At 46.3% G+C, this 22,440-nt stretch overlaps 1 protein-coding gene and 1 pseudogene across 2 annotated transcripts in view; one reads left to right on the top strand and one right to left on the bottom strand.

Moving 5' to 3' along the window:
- The window catches only part of Sars1 (seryl-tRNA synthetase 1), a 36,840-nt gene extending 14,687 nt beyond the window's left edge, over nucleotides 1-22,153 (top strand). Inside the window, exons 3-12 of one of the 2 annotated variants that reach the window (XM_004659046.3) lie at nucleotides 3,768-3,848; nucleotides 8,134-8,292; nucleotides 9,215-9,358; nucleotides 10,525-10,680; nucleotides 18,869-19,090; nucleotides 19,627-19,756; nucleotides 20,009-20,166; nucleotides 20,417-20,488; nucleotides 20,836-20,965; nucleotides 21,716-22,153. In XM_004659046.3, the coding sequence (XP_004659103.1) occupies nucleotides 3,768-3,848; nucleotides 8,134-8,292; nucleotides 9,215-9,358; nucleotides 10,525-10,680; nucleotides 18,869-19,090; nucleotides 19,627-19,756; nucleotides 20,009-20,166; nucleotides 20,417-20,488; nucleotides 20,836-20,965; nucleotides 21,716-21,873 (1,410 nt within the window). In that variant the 3' untranslated portion in view covers nucleotides 21,874-22,153. The remainder of the gene's footprint in view (nucleotides 1-3,767; nucleotides 3,849-8,133; nucleotides 8,293-9,214; nucleotides 9,359-10,524; nucleotides 10,681-18,868; nucleotides 19,091-19,626; nucleotides 19,757-20,008; nucleotides 20,167-20,416; nucleotides 20,489-20,835; nucleotides 20,966-21,715) is intronic. The other variant, XM_004659047.3, reaches the window with a different exon arrangement.
- LOC123456058 lies at nucleotides 17,663-18,056 on the bottom strand (annotated as a pseudogene).
- Nucleotides 22,154-22,440: the final 287 nt, after the last annotated feature.

The following is a 22,440-nucleotide window of genomic DNA, read 5'->3' as shown; positions in this document are numbered from 1 at the left end:
GATTTAAACAGGTCAAACATCAAACTCTGTAGCTCCAAGTCTAACAACTCTAGTCAGTGACAAATTACCCCCCTCCAGTTAGGCTATTCACAGTCCTGGAAAACATCTGGAGCCAGCAGCTCTCCTTAGCAGCTATCTCGTGGTCCCAACATCTCCACTGGGTCTCCATTGCAACCCATGGTCCATCCTCATGGCTCTGTTGGGTCTCCATGCAGGCATCCAGCAAACCTGCTTCACACTGCCCATGGCCATTTCCAAAACAGAAGACTATGTTACAAATTCAGTTACTCTCTTTGCTGCATTTCTTATACTCCATGATACCAGGTCGGGTGCCAATTTGTTAATCTAGGGGGGAATAAAGCAGATTTTGAAGAACAGGACACACTCTGAGCACTTGGGCCCCTTCAACAGTCTGTGTTCTTCCTGTTGTTCCAGTGCAGGTCAGCTGACCCAATCTCAGTGGTTGTAATCTCTCATACAATTGCACCTGAATGAGCCGCAGTTACGACCCAAAAGATTTCATTTTTTCTGTGCTGTATCCCTCTGCTCACCCCAGTCCATTTCCATGCATGACACAGAATAAACATTCACACAAACTGCTTCTAGCCCAGCCCAGGTAAAGCTCATTCTCCCCCTCATAAGCCAAACTTCACAGCCCATAGTTCTTACTGCTTTCAGGTCTTTCAACTCTGCCCAGAATAGTCCATCAAGCTGTTCTTACAGCACTGCAAGGTGTCTCTCAGGCTGAGGTTCCAAATCCTTCCACATTCCTCTTGAAAATGGCTCTAAAAGGCCAAAGTCACACAGTCAGGTATCTAGCAGTAAAAGACCCCACTTGTACCAACTTTACTGTTGCAGGCAGGTTCACATTGCTGGCAGAAATCACCCACCAAGAGCAGCTTGTGGCAAAAAAGCATTTATTTTGGCTTATAGACTCCAGGGGAAGCTCCATGATGGCAGGATAAAAACTGGCCTGGTGGACATCACCTTCTGGCCAACATCAGGTAAACAACAGCAGTAGGAGAGCGTGCCAAATGTGGCAAGGGGGAACTGGCTATATCATCTAAAACCGTCCCCAACAATATACTGCCTGCAGGAGGCTTTAATTCCCAAATCTCTATCAGCTGGGAACCTAGCATTCAAAAACACCTAGTTTATGGAAGACACCTGAATCAAACCACCATACCATGTAAACCAGATGCACAAGGTGGCACATGTGGCTGGAGGCCCTGGCACACCCATTCTCTTCCCCCCCCACCCTTTCTCTCAAGTAAACAAATAAAAATAAATTCAAAATAAAAAAGAAGAACCAGCATGGTGGTGCTCGCCTTTAATCCCAGCACTCAGGAGGCAGAGGTAGGAGGATCGCCATGATTTCAAGGCCACCCTGAGACTGCATAGGGAATTCCTGATCAGCCTGGGCTGGGGGTGGGGTGGGGGAATCACTGAGCCCTTCAGTATCCTATTTCTTAGTCCCCCCACACACACCTCCAATGCAGGGTCTCACTCTGGCCCTGGCTAACCTGGAATTAACTATGTAGTCTCAGAATGGCCTTGAACTCTTGGCAATCCTCCTACCTCTGCCTCCCAAGTGTTGGGATTAAAGGCATGTGCCGCCACGCCCGGTTTATTCTTAGTCTTTCTTGACTCCTGTGCGATTGTAAAGACCGTGTGCTTGGGCTCTCATGCTCTGCTTCCCACGTGTGAGTGTTCATCTATTGGATTGGTAGGAATAGCGCTTTAAATTGGGTAGCACATTGTCTTGTTTTGTGTAAGGATTAGAAATGATTGCGTTCCCGGCATAGTAGGAAAATCACTGTGAGTTCGAAGCCAGTCTAGTACTACATAGTAAGTTTCAGGTCAGCGAGACCCTACCTTGGGGAAAAAAGAAAGAAAGAAAGAAAGAAAGAAAGAAAGAAAGAAAGAAAGAAAGAAAGAAAGAAAGAAAGAAACAAACAAACAAACAAACAAACAGAAGGAGGAAAGAAGGAAATGATTTGGAAAACTCAAAAAAATCGCTAGTAGAGGAACTGGGCGAAGTAGTTTAGCTGTACCCCTGCCATTGAGTGTCTGGAGCTGTGACCTGTTCACGTTATGCCTCCCTGATAGCCCTTCCTCCCACTTTCCCTCAGTGCTGGGATTGTTCTTTGTGCGTAGACACAGGCTGACCCTCAGGGCCTGCTGTTGACCACCACACTGTTTCCAGTGTTTCTATCCCTCTCCCCCTCCGCCTTTGGCATTTTGAGACAGGGTCTTGCTTTGTACCTCTGAATAACCTGGAACCTTTTATATAAATCAGACAGTCTGGCCTTGAACTTGCAGCAGTCCTCCTGCCTCTGTCTCCCAAGTACTGGGATTATAGTCATGTGCCACTCTCCCTGGATCTCCATTGTTTTATGCTTCATAACATCTCAAACATATGCTTAGCGTCCTGGTGGTCTAGTGGCTAGGCGCTCGCAAATACATTCCTGATTTTTCTGTTATCTCTACAAGGAGAGGAAAGCTAATCTTTTTAGGTTCATATTAATTCACCCCAACAGATACATTGACTTCAGATTAAAGAGCCAGGCCAGGGCTGGAGAGATGGCTTAGCAGTTAAGGCACTTGCCTGCAAAGCCAAAGGACCCAGGTTCAATTCCCCAGGACCCACATAAGCCAGATGCACAAGGTGGCACATGCATCTGGAGTTTATTTGCAGTGGCTGGAGGCCCTGGCATGCTCGTTTTCTCTCTCTCTCTCTCTCTTCCCCCTCCCTCTCTTTTCCTCCCTCTCTCAAATAAATAAATAAACATTTTAAAAAAGACTGTATCTCAAAAATAAATAAATAAAAAGAAAAAGGAAAAGGGGAAAAAAAGCCTGGCCAAGTGTGGTGGCGCAAACCATTAATCCCAGCACTTGGGAGGTAGGAGGATTAGGAGGCTGAGGGGGGAAGATCTATGAGTTCAAGGCCAGCCTGAGACTACATAGTGAATTCCAGGTCAGCCTGGGATAGAGTGAGACCATACCTTGAAAAACAAAACAAAAAAGCCAGGAAGAAGTTAGTGATATTGCTCACCTGTTTAGGGCACTTGCATGGAAAGCCTGGTGGCTGCGTGGTTGATTTCCCACATAAAACCAGGTGCACAAAGTAGTGCATATATCTGGAGGTTATTTGCAGTTGGAAAGTGGCCATGGCACACCTGCATTCATTCTTTCTCCCCACTCTGTAAATCAGTCAATCAATAAATAAAAATTTGTAATTAGCTGGGCGTGGCAGTGAACACCTTTAATCCCCAGCACTCAGGAAGCAGAGGTAGGAGGATCACTGTGAGTTCAAGGCCAGCCTGAGATTATATAGTGAATCCCAGGTCAGCCTGGGCTAGAGTAAGACCCTACCTTGAAAGACTAAAAACAAAAAAAAGGAAGTTGGGCATGGTAGCACGTATCTTTAATCCCCACATTCAAGAGGCAGAGGTAGGAGGAACACTGAATTTGAGGCCACCCTGAGACTGCATAGTGAATTCCAGGTCAGCCTGGACTACAGAAAAACCTTAACTTAAAAAAAATTAATCAAAAATCAAGACATTTCTTTCTTGAAGAATAAGAATTGCAGAGTAAGAACTTGAAACCTCGATATCTGGCTTTTAGTTCATTAATTTTTTCCCCCTACATGCAGCAACTTAACATAGAACATTCTGTGGTTAGTTTATATGATACATTAATTTGGTCTGTACTAACGTCAGATTTTTTTTTTTAATTGAGTTGGCCTTTTTTTCCCCTTCCTGCAGAAAAAAGAGCCAGTGGGAGATGATGAGTCTGTTCCGGAGAATGTGTTGAACTTTGATGACCTCACTGCAGACAAATTAGCTGTAAGTTCTCATCTTTTCTCTGAATGTCATCCTTGGACAGGAAGTGCTGACTCTACTCCACACAGCAGTGTGGCAACTTGAATTCCTGTGCTGGGCTGTGTCCCTACCTGCTCTTGTTACATTCAGTTCTTAAGTACTTACTAAACAGAGGAGAAAGATGGAATGGGAAAAAAAAAAGGAACTGAAGTATTTGTTTCACATAACTCCTTTTTCTACTATTTCACAAAGGGAGGGAATTTTTCACTTAACTATAATTAAACAAACATTAACTAGTGGCTTACTATTTTCATCACTGAGCCATTTTTTGTTTTGTTTTGAAACCCTTAACACATAGCAAGAGTATAAACCAAAAAGGCAAAATTGTTGTGCTTGAAGGGGTGGATTGAGGACTTACTCCTATCTAGCCTGGCCTGCTAAGGTTTCCCCCAAGAAATGACAGCCTAGTTTGAGTCATCTGCAGAGGAATGCAGAACAAACTAAAGACAAGGTATCTTGCTCCTAAATAAAGTTGTAATCCTCCTGAGGAACATTTGAACGTTTGTATACATTGGGATGTAAAGGCAGGCATGGTGGTTCATGCCTGTAACCCTAGAACTCCAGAGACTGAGGTAGAGATGCCGTGACTGACAGCAGCCTGGGATATAGAGCAAGTTCCAGGTCCGCCTGGGCTAGAGTGAGACTCCATCTCAAAAACCTAAAACAACGGGCTGAAGGGATGGCTTAGTGGTTAAGGTGCTTGTCTACAAAGGTAAAGGACCCAGCTCCACTTCCCCAGGACCCACGTAAGCGATATGCACAAGGTGGTGCATGCATCGAATTCATTTGCAGTGGCTAGAGGCCCTGGCACACCCCTTCTCTCTCTTCCTCCCTACCTCCCTCCTTTTTCTCTCTCAACTAAATAAATAAAAATAGGTTGAAGAGATGGCTTAGCAGTTAAAGTGCTTGCCTGCAAAGCCAAAGGGCCCAGGTTTGATTTCCTAGGACCTACATAAGCCAGATGCACAAGGTGGCACATGTTTCTGGAGTTTCTTTGCAGAGGCTGAAGGCCCTGGCATGCCCATTCTTTCCCTCCCTCTCTCTCTGTGCCTCTTTCTCTCAAATACATAAATAAAAAACTTTAAAAAAATGAGTGGCACACTCCTTTAATCCCACCACTTGGTAGGCAGAAGTAGGAGGATCACCGTGAGTTCAAGGTCACACTGAGATTACATACTGACTTCCAGGACAATATGGGGTAGAGACCCTACCTGGAAAAACAAAAGAATAAATAAATAAAAATTAAGGGAAGTAGAACTATTAAAAAAAAAAAAACTAAAACGAGAAGCTAGAGAGATGACTAAGATGCTTGCCCGTGAAGTCTAAGGACCTAGGTTTGATTCCCCACATATATAAGGTGGCGCATACATCTGGAGTTAATTTGCAGTGGTAGGAGGCTATGGTGTCTCTCTCTGCCTCTTCCTTATTTTCTCTCAAATAAATTTAAAAAAAACCTGAAATGTACAAAATCTCTTGGGATGTATAAGAATAGCAGGAATGGAGCTGGAGAGATGACTTAGTGGTTAAGGCACTTGCCTGTGAAGCTTAAGGACCCATGTTCGACTCTCCAGGTCCCACGTAAGCCAGACAGCAAGGTGACCCAAGTGCAGAAGGTCACACGTGCATAGTAGGTGGCGCACATGTCTGGAGTTCCATTACAGTGGCTGGAAATCCTTGTGCGCCAATTCTCTCTCTGTCTCTCACTCTTGCTCTCTCACATTTGACAAAAAAGGGGAGAGTGGGGGCCAGTCTGTTGGGCTTGCCTCACAAACAACAAAAATCCAGGAATGGTGAAAATCTTCAAATGTCTGACTTAGGCATTCCCCAAGGAAGCTGTTCATGGCTTGGTAGCTTTCTGTACCCCATGAAATAAAACTCATTCCTTTTTTTCCCCCCCTCTTTTTGGTTTTACAAGGTAGGCTTTCACTATAGCCCAGGCTGACCTGGAATTCACTGTGTGAACTTACAGTGATCCTCTTATCTCTGCCTCCCCAGCGCTGAAATTAAAGATGTACACCACCACGCCCAGCTTAAGCCTCATTTCTTTAAAGCGTTCATTTTCAGTATTGACATACTCATTTTCATGTGTGCTGTGTGTGTGTTCAGGTGTGTAAGTGTGAACATACACGCACCACAGCACGTATGTAGCTGTCAGAGGACAACCTTAGGTACTGGCCCTCGCTTTCCACATTGTTTGAAGCAGGGTCTCTTGTTAGCCACTCCGTTCGCCGTGCTACCTGGCACGTGAGCCCCTGAGGATTCTCGTGTCTCCACCTCCCATCTCCCCATAGGAGCTCTGAGATTACAAATGGCGTATCACCATGTCTGGCTTTCCACTGGTCTTGGGGATCCAAACTCAGGTCTCCATGCATGTGTAGCAAGCTCTAAGACATCTCCCAGCTCTATTTTTGTTTGCTTTTATTTTTTTCACTTTTTAGTTTTTAGAGAGAATTGGCATGCCAGGGCCTCAGCCACAGTAATTAAACGCCAGATGCTTGTGCCACCTAGTGGCCGTGCGTGACCTTGTACTTGCCTCACCTTTGTGCATCTGGTTTACCTGGGCTCAGGAGAGAGATTGAACCTGGGTCCTTAGGTTCGCAGGCATGCACCTTAACCGTTAAGCCATCTCTCCAGCCTGTTTGTTTTTTGAGGCAGGGTCTCACTGTAGCCACGGCCAATCTAGAACTTACTGTGTAGTCTAAGCTGGCCTCAAACTCACAGCAATCCTCCTACCTCAGTCTCCTGAGTACTGGAATTAAAGACATGTGCCCCCATGCCTGCCATTTTCTTTTCCCTTTTTTTTTAAAAAATATTTTATTTCTTTTTTTATTTATTTTGTTCATTATTTATTTATTTATTTGAGAGCGACAGACACAGGGAGAAAGACAGATAGAGGGAGAGAGAGAGAATGGGCGCGCTTCCAGCCTCTGCAAACGAACTCCAGACGCGTGCGCCCCCTTGTGCATCTGGCTAACGTGGGACCTGGGGAACCGAGCCTCGAACCGGGGTCCTTAGGCTTCACAGGCAAGCACTTAACCGCTAAGCCATCTCTCCAGCCCATCTTTTCCTTTTTTCTTTAAAGCATTTTTCTTTCTCTTTTAAAAAATATTTTATTATTTATTTATTTATTTGACAGGGAAAGAGGGAGGGAGGGAGGGAGAGAGAATGGGGGTGCCAGGGCCTCTAGTCACTGCAAACTTGAGATGACTGCGTCCCCTTGTGCATCTAGCTAACGTGGATCCTGGAGAATCGAACCTGGGTCCTTTGACTTTGCAGACAAATGCCATAGCTGCTAAGCCATCCCTCCAGCCCTTTTTTCAAGGCATGGTCTTATGTAGCCCAGGCTGTCTTCCAATTCACTATGCAGTTGTGTTTTGAGCTTGTGCTCCTCCCGTCTCCAGTCACTAAATGCTGGCATTGTAGGAGTGTTTTTGACAGGGAATCACTAGGGTTGGGTTGGGTCTTGCAGTCCTCTTGCTGTAGCCTCCTGGGGCCTGGAAACAATAGGCACAGGATGCTATGCCTGGCTCAAAATATAGGGCTCAGGAGGCTGGAGAGATGGCTTAGTGGTTAAGCGCTTGCCTGTGAAGCCTAAGAACCCCGGTTCGAGGGTTGATTCCCCAGGACCCACGTTAGCCAGATGCACAAGGGGATGCACGCGTCTGGAGTTCATTTGCAGTGGCTGGAGGCCCTGGTGTGCTCATTCTCTCTCTTATCTACCTCTTTCTCTCTGTCTGTCACTCTCAAATAAATAAATAAAAATTTAAAAACATATGTAGGGCTGGAGAGATGGCTTAGCAGTTAAGGTACTTGCCTGCAAAAGCCAAAGGACCCAGGTTCGATTCCCCAGGACCCACATAAGCCAGATGCATAAAGAGGCACATGTGTCTGGAGTTCATTTGCAGTGGCAGGAGACCCTGATGTGCTGAAACTCTCTCCCAAATAAATAAACACACCTTAAATATATATTAAAATGTTAGAGCTGGGTGTGGTGGTGCATGCCTTTAACCCCAGCACTTGTGAGGCATTGGTAAGAGGATTGCTGTGAGTTAAAGACCACCCTGAGACTCCATAGTGAATTCCAGGTCAGTTCCCTGGGCTAGAGCAAGACCCTACCCCAAAAAACCAATAAAATAAAATAAAATAAAATAAAATGCTGCCACAGGGGTGTCACTAGAGGCCAGCAGGGTTAGGGCACTGAGAGTTTATTGCCCTACTGTTCTTGATGTGAGTCTGGCCTGTCCTACAGACCCTGAAAGTCTCCCAAATCAAAAAAGTCCGACTTCTGGTCGATGAAGCCATCGTAAAGTGTGATGGTGAGCGGATCAAGCTGGAGGCCGAGCGGTTTGAGAGCCTCCGAGAGATCGGGAACCTTCTGCACCCCTCTGTGCCCATCAGTAATGATGAGGTAGGTAGGCCCCTTCCTCCTTGACTGTGGAGCAGGGCTGGGCTGGAGGAGAGCTGCCCACTGGCACTCTGTCAGAAGCTGGCTTTGTATGTCCCTTGCCCACCAATTGAGCATTGCGGCCGTCAGATCCCTGCCTGATTGGGAAGTGGCCGAGACAGCAGGTAGGAGGAGACTCCTGGCATGGAAATCTTTTTCTAAATGGGGCTGCTGTCTTCTGCAGTGGGTTGCCCCTGGCAGCAGCGAGTCCTGTGGGAGGGGTCTGCTAAATCAACCTGACCCCTCACCCGCACGTCCCTTTGAGAAGCTGCAGGTTGAAGAGAAATCTGCATGATAAAAGTTTCCTGCTGAGCGGGAGCTTCCCCAGCACAAAGCTGCTCTGAGCCCAGCCTTTGTTCCCAGACACCCCAGCCGAGGCAGGGCCCATCTGTGCCTCTTCCATTCATTCCCTGGTGAACTAAACTTACTGCTGGCTGGAGTGCGTGGAGGCCACCGAGCCAGAGCCGACTCCGAGGTCAGGGTCCTGAGCCCACCCTCATATGGCCCTGAGACCAATGAGAGCCTGGAAAAAAAAGAAACTCCTGCATTCTTCTGTGTACCCCAGACGATGCTTGATTGTCTGGGGTGAGTATTGTAGAGAGTTTTTGAGGAGTCATTAAAAGGTTGTGGGGGAGAAAGAATGAATACTACAGGTCTCTTAGAAAATCATGACTCCTAATTCCATGGCTAGAACTGCTTCCAGGACTTTGTAAATTATTATTTGTTGAGCAGCAAATTCCCTTCCCCTTTCACTGTCCACAAGACCCACGGCCAGTGTTTGGTGTAAGCGGTGGACTCCCAAAGCTGTAGCTCTTAGATAGGGCTTGGGCAGGTGGAGGTTGTGGAATTCCAAAGACATGTGTCTCCTCTGGTCTGGTTTCCTTAGGACAACGATAACAAAGTCGAGAGGATTTGGGGTGATTGTGCAGTCAGGAAGAAGTACTCTCACGTGGACCTGGTGGTGATGGTGGATGGCTTTGAAGGCGAAAAGGGAGCTGTGGTGGCTGGGAGTCGAGGGTATTTCCTGAAGGTAAGAGCTGGGAGCCAGTGGGGAAGGAAAAAGGAACTAAAAAAGGCGCAGAAAATCATAATCACACTTAAATAGGCTCACAAATCCCCCACTTGTGCTTGCTGCCTTGTCTGCAAACGCGTAGCAATTAGACGCAATTCTCTTTCTAAAGCTGGAGAGTGCTTATCCAGACTCCGTGCAACAGAAGCCACTCAGTGGCCCTGCACAATGAATGTGCTTTGCTGACTGAATCAGAACAGTCTCTGCCTTTGAGGAGCGCAGGGTAATTGGGCAGTCAGACAAGTAACAAAGACTCAAACCCAGTGTGATCAGCCTGTGGTCTGAGCAGGTCCGACGTGCTGTGAGAACTGGTATGGGGAGGCAACAGTTGCAGATTAGCTGGGGCAGAGGGCAGAAGAATTCAGGAAAACCTTCCAGAAGGATGTGGTGAAGTAATTTTGCAAATACTGTGCACTTAAGTGTTTCACATTTACAAATGAGTCCAGTTATTATTATTTTTTTTTTTAAATTGGTAGAGTCGAAGGTAGCAGGAACACCATGAGTTTGAGGTCAGCCTGGGCCAGAGTGAGACCTTGCCTTAAAAAATAACAAAGCCTTAGCCAGGCATGGTGGCGACACCTTGAATCCCAGACCTCAGGAGGCAGAGTAGGAGGACCGCCATGAGTTCGAGGCCATCCTGAGACTACATAGTGGGTTCCAGGTCAGCCTGGGCTAGAGTGAGACTACCTTGAAAAACCAAAACAATAATAATAACAAAACCAAAACATAAATAACAGAAATACCAAAAATCAGGGGGAAAATCCCATGAACACTGGCTAAATAATCAATTTTTCTTTTTTGGGGGAGGAGGGGCAAACACTTTGAGCCAGCGTGGTACAAAGCCACGGATGGCCTCAAACTCAGTGCAGTCCTTCTGCCTCAGTCTCCTGAGTGCTGGGATTACAAATTTGTGCCACTGTGCCCTGCTACTTAAAGCTCTTAAGCAGAGGTCTCTAAAGAGGGTGCCTGGGCTCTGGTACTAGAAAGCTGCTGGCTCTCGCTGCAGCCTGTGGTCTCCCCTGAATTGCTGTGTGCCCGCTAGTTCCTTCGTGTCTGAATGTCAGTGCTGGCGGATGGACGGGACTGTGACAGGACCCAGTCCCACCGCGCTGTCTCTGCTCTTTTAGGGGCCCCTGGTGTTCCTAGAACAAGCACTCATCCAGTTTGCACTCCGCACTTTGGGAAGTCGAGGCTACACACCTATTTACACCCCATTTTTCATGAGGAAAGAAGTCATGCAAGAGGTGGCTCAGCTCAGCCAATTTGATGAAGAACTGTATAAGGTAAGTGGCATGGTAGACTGCCTTTAAAATATATATATATTTGAGAGAGAGAAAGGAAGAGGCAGATAGAGAAATGGGCATGCTAGGGCCTGCAGCCACTGCAAATGAACTCCAAATGCATGTGCCACCTTGGGCATCTGGCTTATGTGGGCACTGGGGAATCAAATCTGGGTCGTTAGGCTTCGCAGGCAAGTGCCTTAACTGCTAAGCCATCTCTCCAGCCCCTGCCTTTATTTTTTTTATTTATTTTTTTTTGTTTTTCGAGGTAGGGTCTCACTCTAGCCCAGGCTGACCTGGAATTCACTATGTCATCTCAGGGTGGCCTCAAACTCACGGTGATCCTCCTACCTCTGCCTCCCAAGTGCTGGGATTAAAGGCATGCGCCGCCACGCCCAGCTTTTTTTCCCCCAGACAGTCATGTGACCCAGGATGGCCTCAAACTCCCTGTTTAGCCAGCGATAACCTTGAACTTCTAATCTTCTTGCCTCCACCTCCTGAGTCCTGATACTTCCTTCACATATAGCCACACCCAGTTTTGTGTGGCACTGAGGACCAAACCCTAGGGCTGCTGCATGCTGGCGATCACTCTGCCAACAGTACATCCCTAGTGCACTCACCCTGCGGTTACCTAGCAGCACTTCCCAGCACAGCTCTGGCTGTGGGGGAGATCTGTGTCTGTGGCTCTTGGGCACTTTCAGTGTGCCCAGTACTACCAGTGAAGCTATTAAAATAGAAATTTTTAAGCCGGGCATGATGGCACACACCTTTAATCTTAGCACTTGGGAGGCAGAGGTAGGAGGGTCATGAGCTTGAGGCCACCCTGAGACTACAGAGTAAATTCCAGGTCAGCCTGGGCTAGAGTGAAGCCCTACCTTGAAAAAACAAACTGGGGGAGGGAGGGCATTGCCATGGGACAGTTTTTGTAATCATGGAAGTTGTTAATAAAGAAAAAAATTTAAAGAAAAAAAATATTACTGAGAATTTAAAAATATATTTTATAGCCAGGTGTGGTGGTGCATGCCATTAATCCCAGCACTTGGGAGGCAGAGGTAGGAGGATTGCTGTGAGTTCAAGGCTACCCTGAGACTACATAGTGAATTTCAGGTCAGCCTGGGCTAGAGTAAGACCCTACCTTGAAAAAAAATAATAAAATTATGTGTGTGTGTGCGTGTGTGTGTGTGTATTTATTATTTACCCCCAAGCAGAGAGACGGACAGAGAATGGGCATGCCAGGGCCTCCAGCCATTCCAAACAAACTCTAGATGCATGCACTACTTTGTGCATCTGGTTTTACATAGGGAATTGAATCCCAGTCTTTAGGCTTTGTAGACAAGCACTTTAACCACTGAACCATCTCTCCAGCTCTAGAGAATTAAAATATAATTTTATCTGTGAGGGGAGAGAGAGAATATGGGCATGCCAGGGCCTCTTGCCACTATAATCAAATTCCTGTGCCTGCTGAACTCCAGACACATGCTCCACCTTGTGCATCTGGCTTTATGTGAATACTGGGGAATTGAACCCAGGTCAGGTGGCTTTGCAAACAAGTGCTTTAACCACTGAGTCTTTTTTCAGCCCAAGATTTTTTTTTTTTAATGTGATTTTTCAATGTAGGGTCTCACTTTAGCCCAGGCTGACCTGGAATTCTCTATGCAGTCTCAGGGTGGCCTTGAACTCACAAAGATATGCTTTCCAGGTGAGTGCTGGGATTAAAGGTACGGGGCTGGCTCCAAGCATTTTAACACATAAACATGCAGTAGCTTGCTCGTGTTCCCATCCCATTACCTTCTTTGTCCCTTCCTCTGCTCCCCCATCCCTAGAGGACCTTCCTCTTTCAGGTAGTCCTTGCTCTGTTTTGTTGTCTTGTTTCTTTTGTCCTCCTCCGTCCTCCATGTCAAAAGCTGATGGGCTCAGAACCATGCTGGTCTTGTGGGAGTTTCAGTAACCACTGTGGGGTCATGAATGCACCAGTCAGGTTTTGTTATTGTTTTGTTTTTTAAAGACAAAGTCTGTTTGTAGTTCCAATCTGAAATTCTGGGTAGCCCAGACCGGCCTTGAACTCCCACTCCACTCCTCTCTCAGCCTGTTGAGAGAGCGCTAACATTAGAGGCGTGTGCTACCCTGCCTAGCATCACTTTCTGGCTTAATAAAGATTGACCTTCTTACAGGCTTTTTTTTTTTTTTTTTTTTTTTTTTGGTTTTTCGAGGTAGGGTCTCGCTGTAGCCCACACTGTCCTGGAATTCACTATGAGTCTCAGGGTAGTCTTGAACTCAGGTGTGATCCTCCTGTCTCTGCCTTCCGAGTGCTGGGATTAAAGGCGTGCGCCACCATGACCAGCTCTTTTTTTTTTTTTAATCATATTTATTTGATAGAGAGAGAAAGAGACAGATAGAGAGAGGACAGTTGCACCGGAGCCTCTAGTCTTTATAAGCAAGTGTCTTTAACCTCTAAGCCATTTCCCCAGGCCCTCTTTTTGCAATTCTTGAAGCCAGTGTCTGTTTTTGGCTTGCAGATGGCTCCTTTTGCTCCCTGTTCTCACATCATCTTTTTTTCCATGTATTCCTGGTCATAAATATTTAATTTAACTTGTTTTGGGGTTTTGTTGTTTGGTTGTCTTGCAGCACTGGGAGTTGTACCCAGAGCTTCATGAGTGCTCGTCACGTGCCCTACAGCTGAGTTACGTCCCTAGCCTCCCTCTTACTTTGTATTAATTTTATTTATTTGCATTTGTCTATGGACACATTAATGCCTCTTGCCACTGCAAATGTATTTCAAATTCATGTGCCATTTTTGTGCCAAGCTCTATGTGAATACTGAAGAATTGAACCCCGGGCCAGCAGGCTTTGTAAGCAAGGCCTTTACTGAGCCATTTTCCCAACCCTTACTCCCTCCCACACAGACACTTGAGGTAGGGTCTCAGTCTAGCTCAGGCTGACCTGGAACTCGCTGTGCAGTCCCAAGCTGGCCTCGAACTCACAGTAATCCTCCTACCTCTGTCTCCCAAGTGCTAGGATTAAAGAAAGGCGCATGCCACCATGCCCAGCTTCTAACCCTTACATATATATTTATTTAAGAAAGAGTGAGAGAGAATGGGCATGCCGGGGCCTCCAGGCACTGCAAAGGAACTCAAGATGCGTGCGCCCCCTTGTGCATCTGGCTTATGTGGGTCCTGGGGAATCAAACCAGGATCCTTTGGCTTTTCAGGCAAAGGCCTTAACTGCTAAGCCATCTCTCCAACCCCACCCTCACCCCCACCCCTTACTTTGTATTTTGACATAGAGACTCACTAAGTTGGCCATACTGGCCTTGAACTCATTCTGTAGCCCTGGACAACCTTGAACTTTCAGTCCTCTTGCCAAAGCCTCCTTCGCAGCAGGGGGCTACAAGCCTGTATGATGAGGCCCTCCTGGTTTGTTTTCTTTTTTTGAGACAAGATCCTGCTATGTGGCCCAGGCTGGTCTTGAACACATAATCTTCTTGCTTCAGCTTCTCAAGTATTAAGTTGTTGGCATGTGCCACCCATCCTGCTTCCAAATTCCTAATGTCAATTAATTTAATTTTGTTTTTCTTTTTATTTATTTACTTGAGAGAAAGAGAGAGAGAGAACAGGTGTGCCAGGGCCTCTAGCCACTGCAAATGAACATATCAGAAGCATGCACCACCATGTGATTCTGCCTTACTTGGGTTCTGGGGAGTCAAACCTGGGTCCTTAGAGTTCATAGGCAAGCGCTTTAACTGTTAAGCCATCTCTCCAGTCCAGTGTTAGTTAATTTTAATGTAAGTAGCCACGTGTGTCTTATTAGAGAACATAGAAACAGAGCCCCTCTCACCATTGCCCTGGAACTCTGTAATGTGTTTAAGTTGAGTCTCGTTATCACCTGCACTTAGAAAAGAAGCCCTTTCTCTGGGTACTTGGACAAAGGAATTACAAATGTGGCTCTGATCTCTCATTCCTCTTCCCATGTCTTCTAAGTCCTGACTCCTGACTGGAAGCTTCCACAGGGCTACACTGCTGTCTTGGGATCAGCATGCCTCCTAGTTCATGGCTCCTGTCTTACCATGACTGTTTTCAGGAGAGCCAGAGGGTTCATGTTGACTTTCATAAAGTCCTTCAGAGTTCCTGACTATGATACCAAATACCCCAGTCTGTCCAATACTCAGAGTTTCTAGAACAGCTAGTACTGAGAGCTGTCTACCAGGATGGTGTCTACTTCTCACTTGACCCTCTTAATCTAGATTCCTATAACAGAGTGGGGCCTTCATTCTTACTAGCAAGCACAGTTAGGCTCATCTGATTTGTTTTTGTGGTGCTGGGTTTAAACCCCAAGGGCCGCACGCTTGCTAAGCCAGCACCACCACTGAGCTCCACCTCCAACCCTGTGGTTCCCCTGCCTCCTTGTCTTCTTCAGCTGGACACCCACATATATTCTAATGTTTTGCAATTAACAAATTAATTTTATACACATACATTAGAAAATTATTATAGTTGGACCCTTTACAAAAGTATTAATTTCCTGAGACTACACAGTGAATTCTAGGTCATTGTGGGCTAGAGCAAGACCCTACCTTGAAAAACCAAAAAAAAAAAAAAAAAAAAGAAAGAAAAGTACTTTATTACATCTAGAACACTGGCCTTGTAGAAGTGTTTCAGACATGGTCCTGTTGTATAACCCAGGTTAGCCTTGAACACACAACCTTCTTGCCTTAGCCTCCCAAGTTCTAGAGTTACCAACATGTGCCAAACTAGTTAACAAAAACTAGTATTAAAGCTAATAAACCAAAGCACAGTATTAACATATTTAAAATAATTAGCGTTCACAAGATATTAGAAGAAATTTCATAAATGAGGTGTGTTGCAGTCAGGTTCACATTGCTGGTAGAAATCACCCAACCAAGAGCAGTTTGTGGGAGATTTATTTTGGCTTACAGGCTTGAGGGGAAGCTCCACGATGGCAGGAAAACGACGGCATGAGCAGAGGGTGGACATCACCCCCTGGCCAACATCAGGTGGACAATAGCAACAGGAGAGAGTGCCAAACACTGGCATGGGGAGACTGGCTGTAACACCCATAAGTCCACCCCCAACAATACACCACTTCTAGAAGGCTTTCATTTCCAATCGCCATCAGCTGGGAAACCTAATATCCAGAACATCTAAGTTTATGGGGGACACCTGAATCCAACCACCACAAAGTGTTAACCTAGATTCTAAATAATCTAGAAGTGACATAATCAGGAATGAAGCCCTTTATTATTACAACTCATCAGTTTCTAAGCCTAAGATGTTATTTTCCATAAGAACAAAGTCTAATAATTACAGCTTTCGTAAAATCTAGCTCCTAGACCTTAAAGAATGAGTGATCGACACCCGGCTGAAAGCCAGATGTCTGTCGTGGCAACAGGACCTGGTGCACATCCATTCATTATTATTCATTTTCTTTTGCAAATGATAAAAAATAAATAAATAAGTAGGACCCATGTTAGCCAGATGTACAAGGGGGCGTACACATCTGAAGTTCGTTTGCAGTGGCTGGAGGCTCTGGCATGCCCATTCTCTCTCTCTCCCCCCCTTCTCTGTCAAATAAATTAATAAATAAAAATAAAACATTTTTGAGAACTTAAAAAAATAAGTAATAAAAAAAAGAATGAGTGATTGATGTAGTTTCTAGATTTGATTACAATCATATAGGAAACCAACGTATAAAATGATGAAAAATGCAGTGCAGGTTAAACTATTATAAATTATTATCCATGGCTTAAAACTGAGTCATTTAAGACTTTAACCCCAAATGAGCTTCATTGACAAGTGATAATATGCTATCCTCATGTATAAACTGTTAATCTCCAGGACTGGTTAAAAGGAGGCAACTGTTGTCTATCACAATCTAATACCTACTTTGCAATGATGTCTGTAAATAGCAACAAATTCTGAAGCTAGGCATGGTGGTTGGTGCAAGTCTTTTAATCCCAGTGCTCAGGAGGCCTAGGTAGGAGGATTACTTTGAGTTCTAGGCCAACCTGGAGTTACAGAGTGAGTTACAGCAATTTGAGCTAGAGTGAGACCCTGCCTAAAACAAACAAACAAAAAAACAGGGCTGGAGAGATGGCTCAGTGGTTAAGGCTCTTGCCTGCAAAGCCGAAGGACTCATGTTCATCTCTCCAGATCCCATGGAAAAGCCAGATGCACAAAGGCGAGGCATGTGCAAGGTTGCACATGCCCACTAGGTGGCACAAGTGTCTGGAGTTTGATTCAGTGGCTGAGGCCCTGGTGTGCCAGTTCTCTCTCCTGTCTCCTTCTCTTTCTCTTGGTCTCTGGAAAAAAAAAAAAAAGCCAGGCATGGTGGTGCATGTCTTTAATCCCAACACTTGGAAGGCAGAAGTAGGAGGATGGCCATGAGTTCAAGGCCATCTGAGACTACATAGTGAATTCAAGGTCAGCCTGAGCTAGAGCAAGACGCTACCTTGAAAAACCAATACATAAATAAATATAAAAAAACAAAAACCCAATGTTAAAAAGAAATGTAACAGAGCCAGTCACTGTGGTACACACCTTTAATCTCAGCATTTAAGAGTCAGAGGTAGGAGGATAACTGTGCTTTCTAGGCCAGCATGGAACTACAGAGTGAGCTCCAGGTCAGCCTGGGATAGAATGAGACCCAATCTCCACAAAAACCAAAAAAAAAAAAAAAAAAAAAAAAAAAAGGTAACAAATGCTGAATGAACCATGTTAGAGGAATTAGTTACAAGAGTGAACAATGTCCCTGGGGAAACGTTGTCCACTTAACAATTGCAAATACAAAGAAAACAAGTTTCATTACTATGAAGACGATGTCCACTTTGTTCAAGCGTTGCACAAATAAAGACTTTAATGCAATAAACAAACTGCACATAACAGTGCATATTTAGCCATAAATAAGTACTTATGTCTGGTTTCAGTAAGGTCAGGTTAGCATAAAAATAGTTTAGAAACACAAATTCACATTAGTGGAAAAATCCATTTTCCTCATAACCATTCTTCAATTATGACTTCAGTTTTTCATATTTCAAATACCATAGTCAGCCATGTGGACTAGCTCCAGCACCTCTTGCCCAGGATAGCATCCAGCAGAACTGGAGAAAGTAAAGCGCAGGAGTATGAAACGGTTCCATCATCCTGTTGACATTTCTGACTGCACACAGTGGAGCGAGCTTGCTGTTTCGGTAGTTTGTCTCTAAGCTCATCGTGAGAAATGTCAAGTTCCTCATCCAGTACCACCAGGTGTTAAACCTTGTCAGTCTTTGTTGCAATGGCAGCATTGTTGGTTTCTTTGCAAAAATGAAACTTTCCCAGCTTTCCCGCTAAATCATCAACAGCATCACAAATCATTAACGATTTACTACTTATCCTTCTTTATTCTTTTTTAAAATATATTCTATTTATTTATTTGATAGAAAGAGGCAGAGAGAAAGGGAGAGAATGGGCGTTCCAGTACCTCCAACCACTGCAAATGAATTCCAGACACCTGTGCCCCCTGTGCATCTGGCTTACATGGGACCTGGAGCATCAAACTGGGATGGAGCATCAAACTGGGATCGTTTGGCTTTGCAGACAAACGCCTTAACCACTAAGCCATCTCTCCAGTCCCTCCTTCTTTAGTCTTTAAGGATAACTTCCACCAGACTAGACCTATGCACAGGAAAGCAGGCTATGTCTGTGTGTATCATTGCAAAAAGAAAGACATCACTTAACTCATTTTTTTGTTTTGTTTTGTTTTTATTTTTTGAGGTAGGGGTCTCACTCTAATCCAGGCTGACCTGGAATTCACTATGTAGTCTTAGGGTGGGTTCAAACTTTCAGCAATCCTCCTACCTCTGCCGCCTCAGTGCTGGGATTAAAGGTGTGCGCCACCACACCTGCCAGATAAGTTTTGCATTTCTTTGTCTTTGTGGGGCTTTGAGTTGGCCTCACTAGGTATCCCAGGCTGCCTTCAAACTCAGGATCCTCTGCTGCAGCCTCCTGAAAGCCAGGGTTCTAGGCATGCCATGCATTTCTTTTCTGTCTATCAAGAGAGGGAAGCGCATTCCTCCCCACTCCCAGGCAGGGATTGAAGGAAGCCCTTCTTGTCCCATCACTGTGTCTTTCCTGTGGCTTCTGACACAAGCCGAGGGGCTCTCCAGCTTCAATAGTGTGGGTCCCTCCTCCTACAGGTGATTGGCAAAGGCAGTGAGAAGTCTGATGACAACTCCTATGATGAGAAATACCTGATTGCCACCTCAGAGCAGCCTATTGCTGCCCTGCACCGGGACGAGTGGCTGCGGCCGGAGGACCTGCCCATCAAGTATGCTGGCCTGTCCACCTGTTTTCGCCAGGAGGTGGGCTCCCACGGCCGTGATACCCGAGGCATCTTTCGAGTGCATCAGTTTGAGAAGGTGAGTAGGTCAGAGTAAGGGGTACAGAACTTCCGCCTTCCTGTCTGGATGGTCACAGACGAGAGGATCTGTGTTCCCAGAGCCCCAATGGTCCAGCTTTTCCTCTCATTGTTGACATCTTCACAGGGAAGAGCCTGGGGGATGTGTGGAGTGGCTTTGAGCTCAGACTGGGACCAGGCTGCCTAAACCCACATGCCAACTCTACCCCTAGCAGCTGTATCGCTGTGGACCAGTTGCTGAGCCTCTCTGCTCAGTTTGCACCACTTTGAAGTGAGGAAATGATGGAATCCACTCCCCTGGGTTGACTGTGAACATTGAACTACTTAATATATGTTGAAACCAGGTCTCTGGTGGCTCTATAGACTCAGTTGTTCTGGTTATTGCAGTCTCTTGTAGTTGAGCACTGGTCCTTCTTCCTGGGGCCTGAGCCTGGCGTCTCCCAGTAGTGTGGGACTGGATCGTCATTGCTAGGATACTTGAGTCCTTCGGTTTACTTGCTCCTCACTGCTGTCTCTGCCTCCTGTGTCCCTCCGTAGATTGAGCAGTTTGTGTACTCGTCACCTCATGACAACAAGTCCTGGGAGATGTTTGAAGAGATGATTGCTACTGCAGAAGACTTCTACCAGTCTTTGGGAATCCCTTACCACATTGTGAATATTGTCTCAGGTAGGGAACTCCTCATCTTTTCAGTCTCTTTCCTACACCTCACAGTTGCTACTCTCCCCAGCTGAACCACCACACGCAGCCAGCCAGCCTTCAGTCCAACTCATTCCCCACATTCATTAAGATGTCACACCCGTAACCCCTGGGAGCACTGGGCAGTGATATCTGGGTGAAATTTCACTTCTGGGGATAGTGGAGGTGGACTTTCTGAAATCCCACCCCTCCTTCCTGAATTCCAGAGGGTTTTCCTTACAGGCTCTTTGAATCACGCTGCCAGTAAGAAGCTGGACCTGGAGGCCTGGTTTCCAGGCTCAGGCGCCTTCCGTGAGTTGGTCTCCTGTTCTAATTGCACTGATTATCAGGCTCGCCGCCTCCGAATCCGATACGGACAGACCAAGAAGATGATGGACAAGGTAGGTGGTCGCCGGCAAGGTGGGCAGCGGGGTTCATTGCAGGGCACGTCATCCGGCTTCTCAGCCATGGGATCATGTTAATTCCCAGCACCATGGGAACATTTTAGCTCATTTGAGACCCAAAAGAGAAACTGGAAATGACTTCTGCCAAGTCAGGACCAGAATCTTGTAGGTGGAAACCTGAGTCTAGCTCTATTCTGCAAGGTAATCCAAGCTTTTCTCTCTTTGGCTTTGTTTTCCTTAACTCCAGAGAAAGAATAATCTCCGTTTACCTACACAGATCAAGTTGGAGGCAGTGTCTTCCCTCTTTTCGCCCAAGAAGGTCGGGTTGTAAGCTCATCTCTTAAGCCTAGTCTCCAGACCCTGATCTGTTCCAAGTCGGGTTTGGCTTGGGTTAAAAGGAGGGACCACAGTAGTGGTGTCTGCCTTCCCACCAACTCCCCTCAAAATATTGGGGTCTACCACTTGTCACGCATGCAGATGTGAGGCACCTTCCTGGAGTTATCTGATAGGCAGTGACACCAAACAATTCAAGTTCTACAAAGTTGATGATGGGCAGAAGCCATCTTTGGATTGGGGGCGTTCTTACTAAATGGATGATTTTCTGGTCATCAGGAAGACCTGCCAAGGGTTGAATCTAACTTTCCCCTGGGAACCCTCTCTTTCCAGGTGGAGTTTGTCCACATGCTCAATGCGACCATGTGCGCCACCACTCGGACCATCTGCGCCATCCTGGAGAACTACCAGACAGAAAAGGGCATTATTGTGCCAGAGAAGTTGAAGGAGTTCATGCCACCAGGTACGGCTCCTCTTCTTCCTCTTCTGTCTTCACACTCTTCTCAGCAAGGCCCCTTGTGGAATGTGCCAAATGGCACATGGTCACCAAAACTCTGCCCACCCTGTGGTACTGAGAAAGTAGCCAATATGGATGTGATACTCAAATTCTAAAACTCACATTGTGGGTGGCTGGAGAGATGGCTTAGCGGTTAAGGCGCTTACCTGTGAAGCCCAAGGACCCATGTTCAAGTCTCCAGATCCCATGTGAGGCATGTACAAAGTTGTACATGTCCACTGGGAGGCACAGGCATCTGGAGTTTGATTGCTGTGGCTGAGGTCCTGGTGTACCAGTTTTCTCTCTCTTTTTTAATTTTTGTTTATTTTTATTAACTTATTTGAGAGCAACAGAGAAAGAAAGAGGCGGGGGGGGGGGGGAGAATGGGCGTGCCAGGGCCTCCAGCCACTGCAAACAAATTCCAGATGCGTGCACCCCCTTGTGCATCTGGCTAACATGGGTCCTGGGAAATCGAGCCTCGAACCGGGGTCCTTAGGCTTCACAGGCAAGCACTTAACTGCTAAGCCATCTCTCCAGCCACCCCCCCTCCCTTTTTCTCTCTCTCTGAAAAAATAAAACCTCAGACTATGGAAGCAAAGAGTCAAGAAGCCAGTCCCTCTTCATTCAAAGGGATCATTGTCTTGTTGAATTCTCCCCTGAGGTCCTTGGGCTTTGGCTGAGAAGTGACAGGTCATTTGGTTGGCTCTTCTCTGGCAGGACTCCAAGAACTGATCCCCTTTGTGAAGCCCGCACCCATTGACCAGGAGCCATCCAAGAAGCAGAAGAAGCAGCATGAGGGGAGCAAGAGGAAGGTGGTAGCGGGAGAGGTCGCCTTGGAAAGCAAGCTGCAGAGCATGGAGGTCACTGACGCCTGAACATTCCTCGCTGCAGATCCGCCAGGCTTCCTGTGTGTCGGCCAGGACCTTGGGACCTACCCGGAGCAGGGAGTCCCAGCGTTGCTCCTTGCCATGCCTGTGTGACTGCCCAGCCGGAGGGAACCCATCTGCCCTGTGCCGTGCAGGTGTCTTCCTCTTGTTGGGCTGAGGGTCTTCTCATTAATGACTGGCGAAACCATGCAATAAAGCATCTCTGGGGAGGGCGTGAGACTTCTTCGGCCTCCTCCCCAGGCTTGAACCCCTTCCCACTGGGACTGAACTGTTCTCCTCAGGAGCTTCCTTTGAGCAGGCTAGCCCATGAGCAGGACGGACTTAGTAAAGGTTTTGTTTTAAACCTGGAGTCTTAACACAAGCTTGCAGGACAAGGGCCAGAAGAAGACTGTAACTTCACTCTTACATAAAGGCAGTGGGGTAGAGTAGCTTAGAGACTCATACTGTGCAAAAGTCTCCTTGCACCTGTGTTCCCTAGGAAGGGCTCTGTGGAAAGGAAGGCTGAACATGCTAGCCGACTCCCCTCCCCTTTTTTGTGGTTTCTCAAGGTAGGGT

Source organism: Jaculus jaculus, chromosome 19, assembly GCF_020740685.1.
Source record: "Jaculus jaculus isolate mJacJac1 chromosome 19, mJacJac1.mat.Y.cur, whole genome shotgun sequence".
Lineage (NCBI taxonomy): Eukaryota > Metazoa > Chordata > Mammalia > Rodentia > Dipodidae > Jaculus > Jaculus jaculus.
This window is presented reverse-complemented; position numbering and strand designations above follow the sequence as displayed.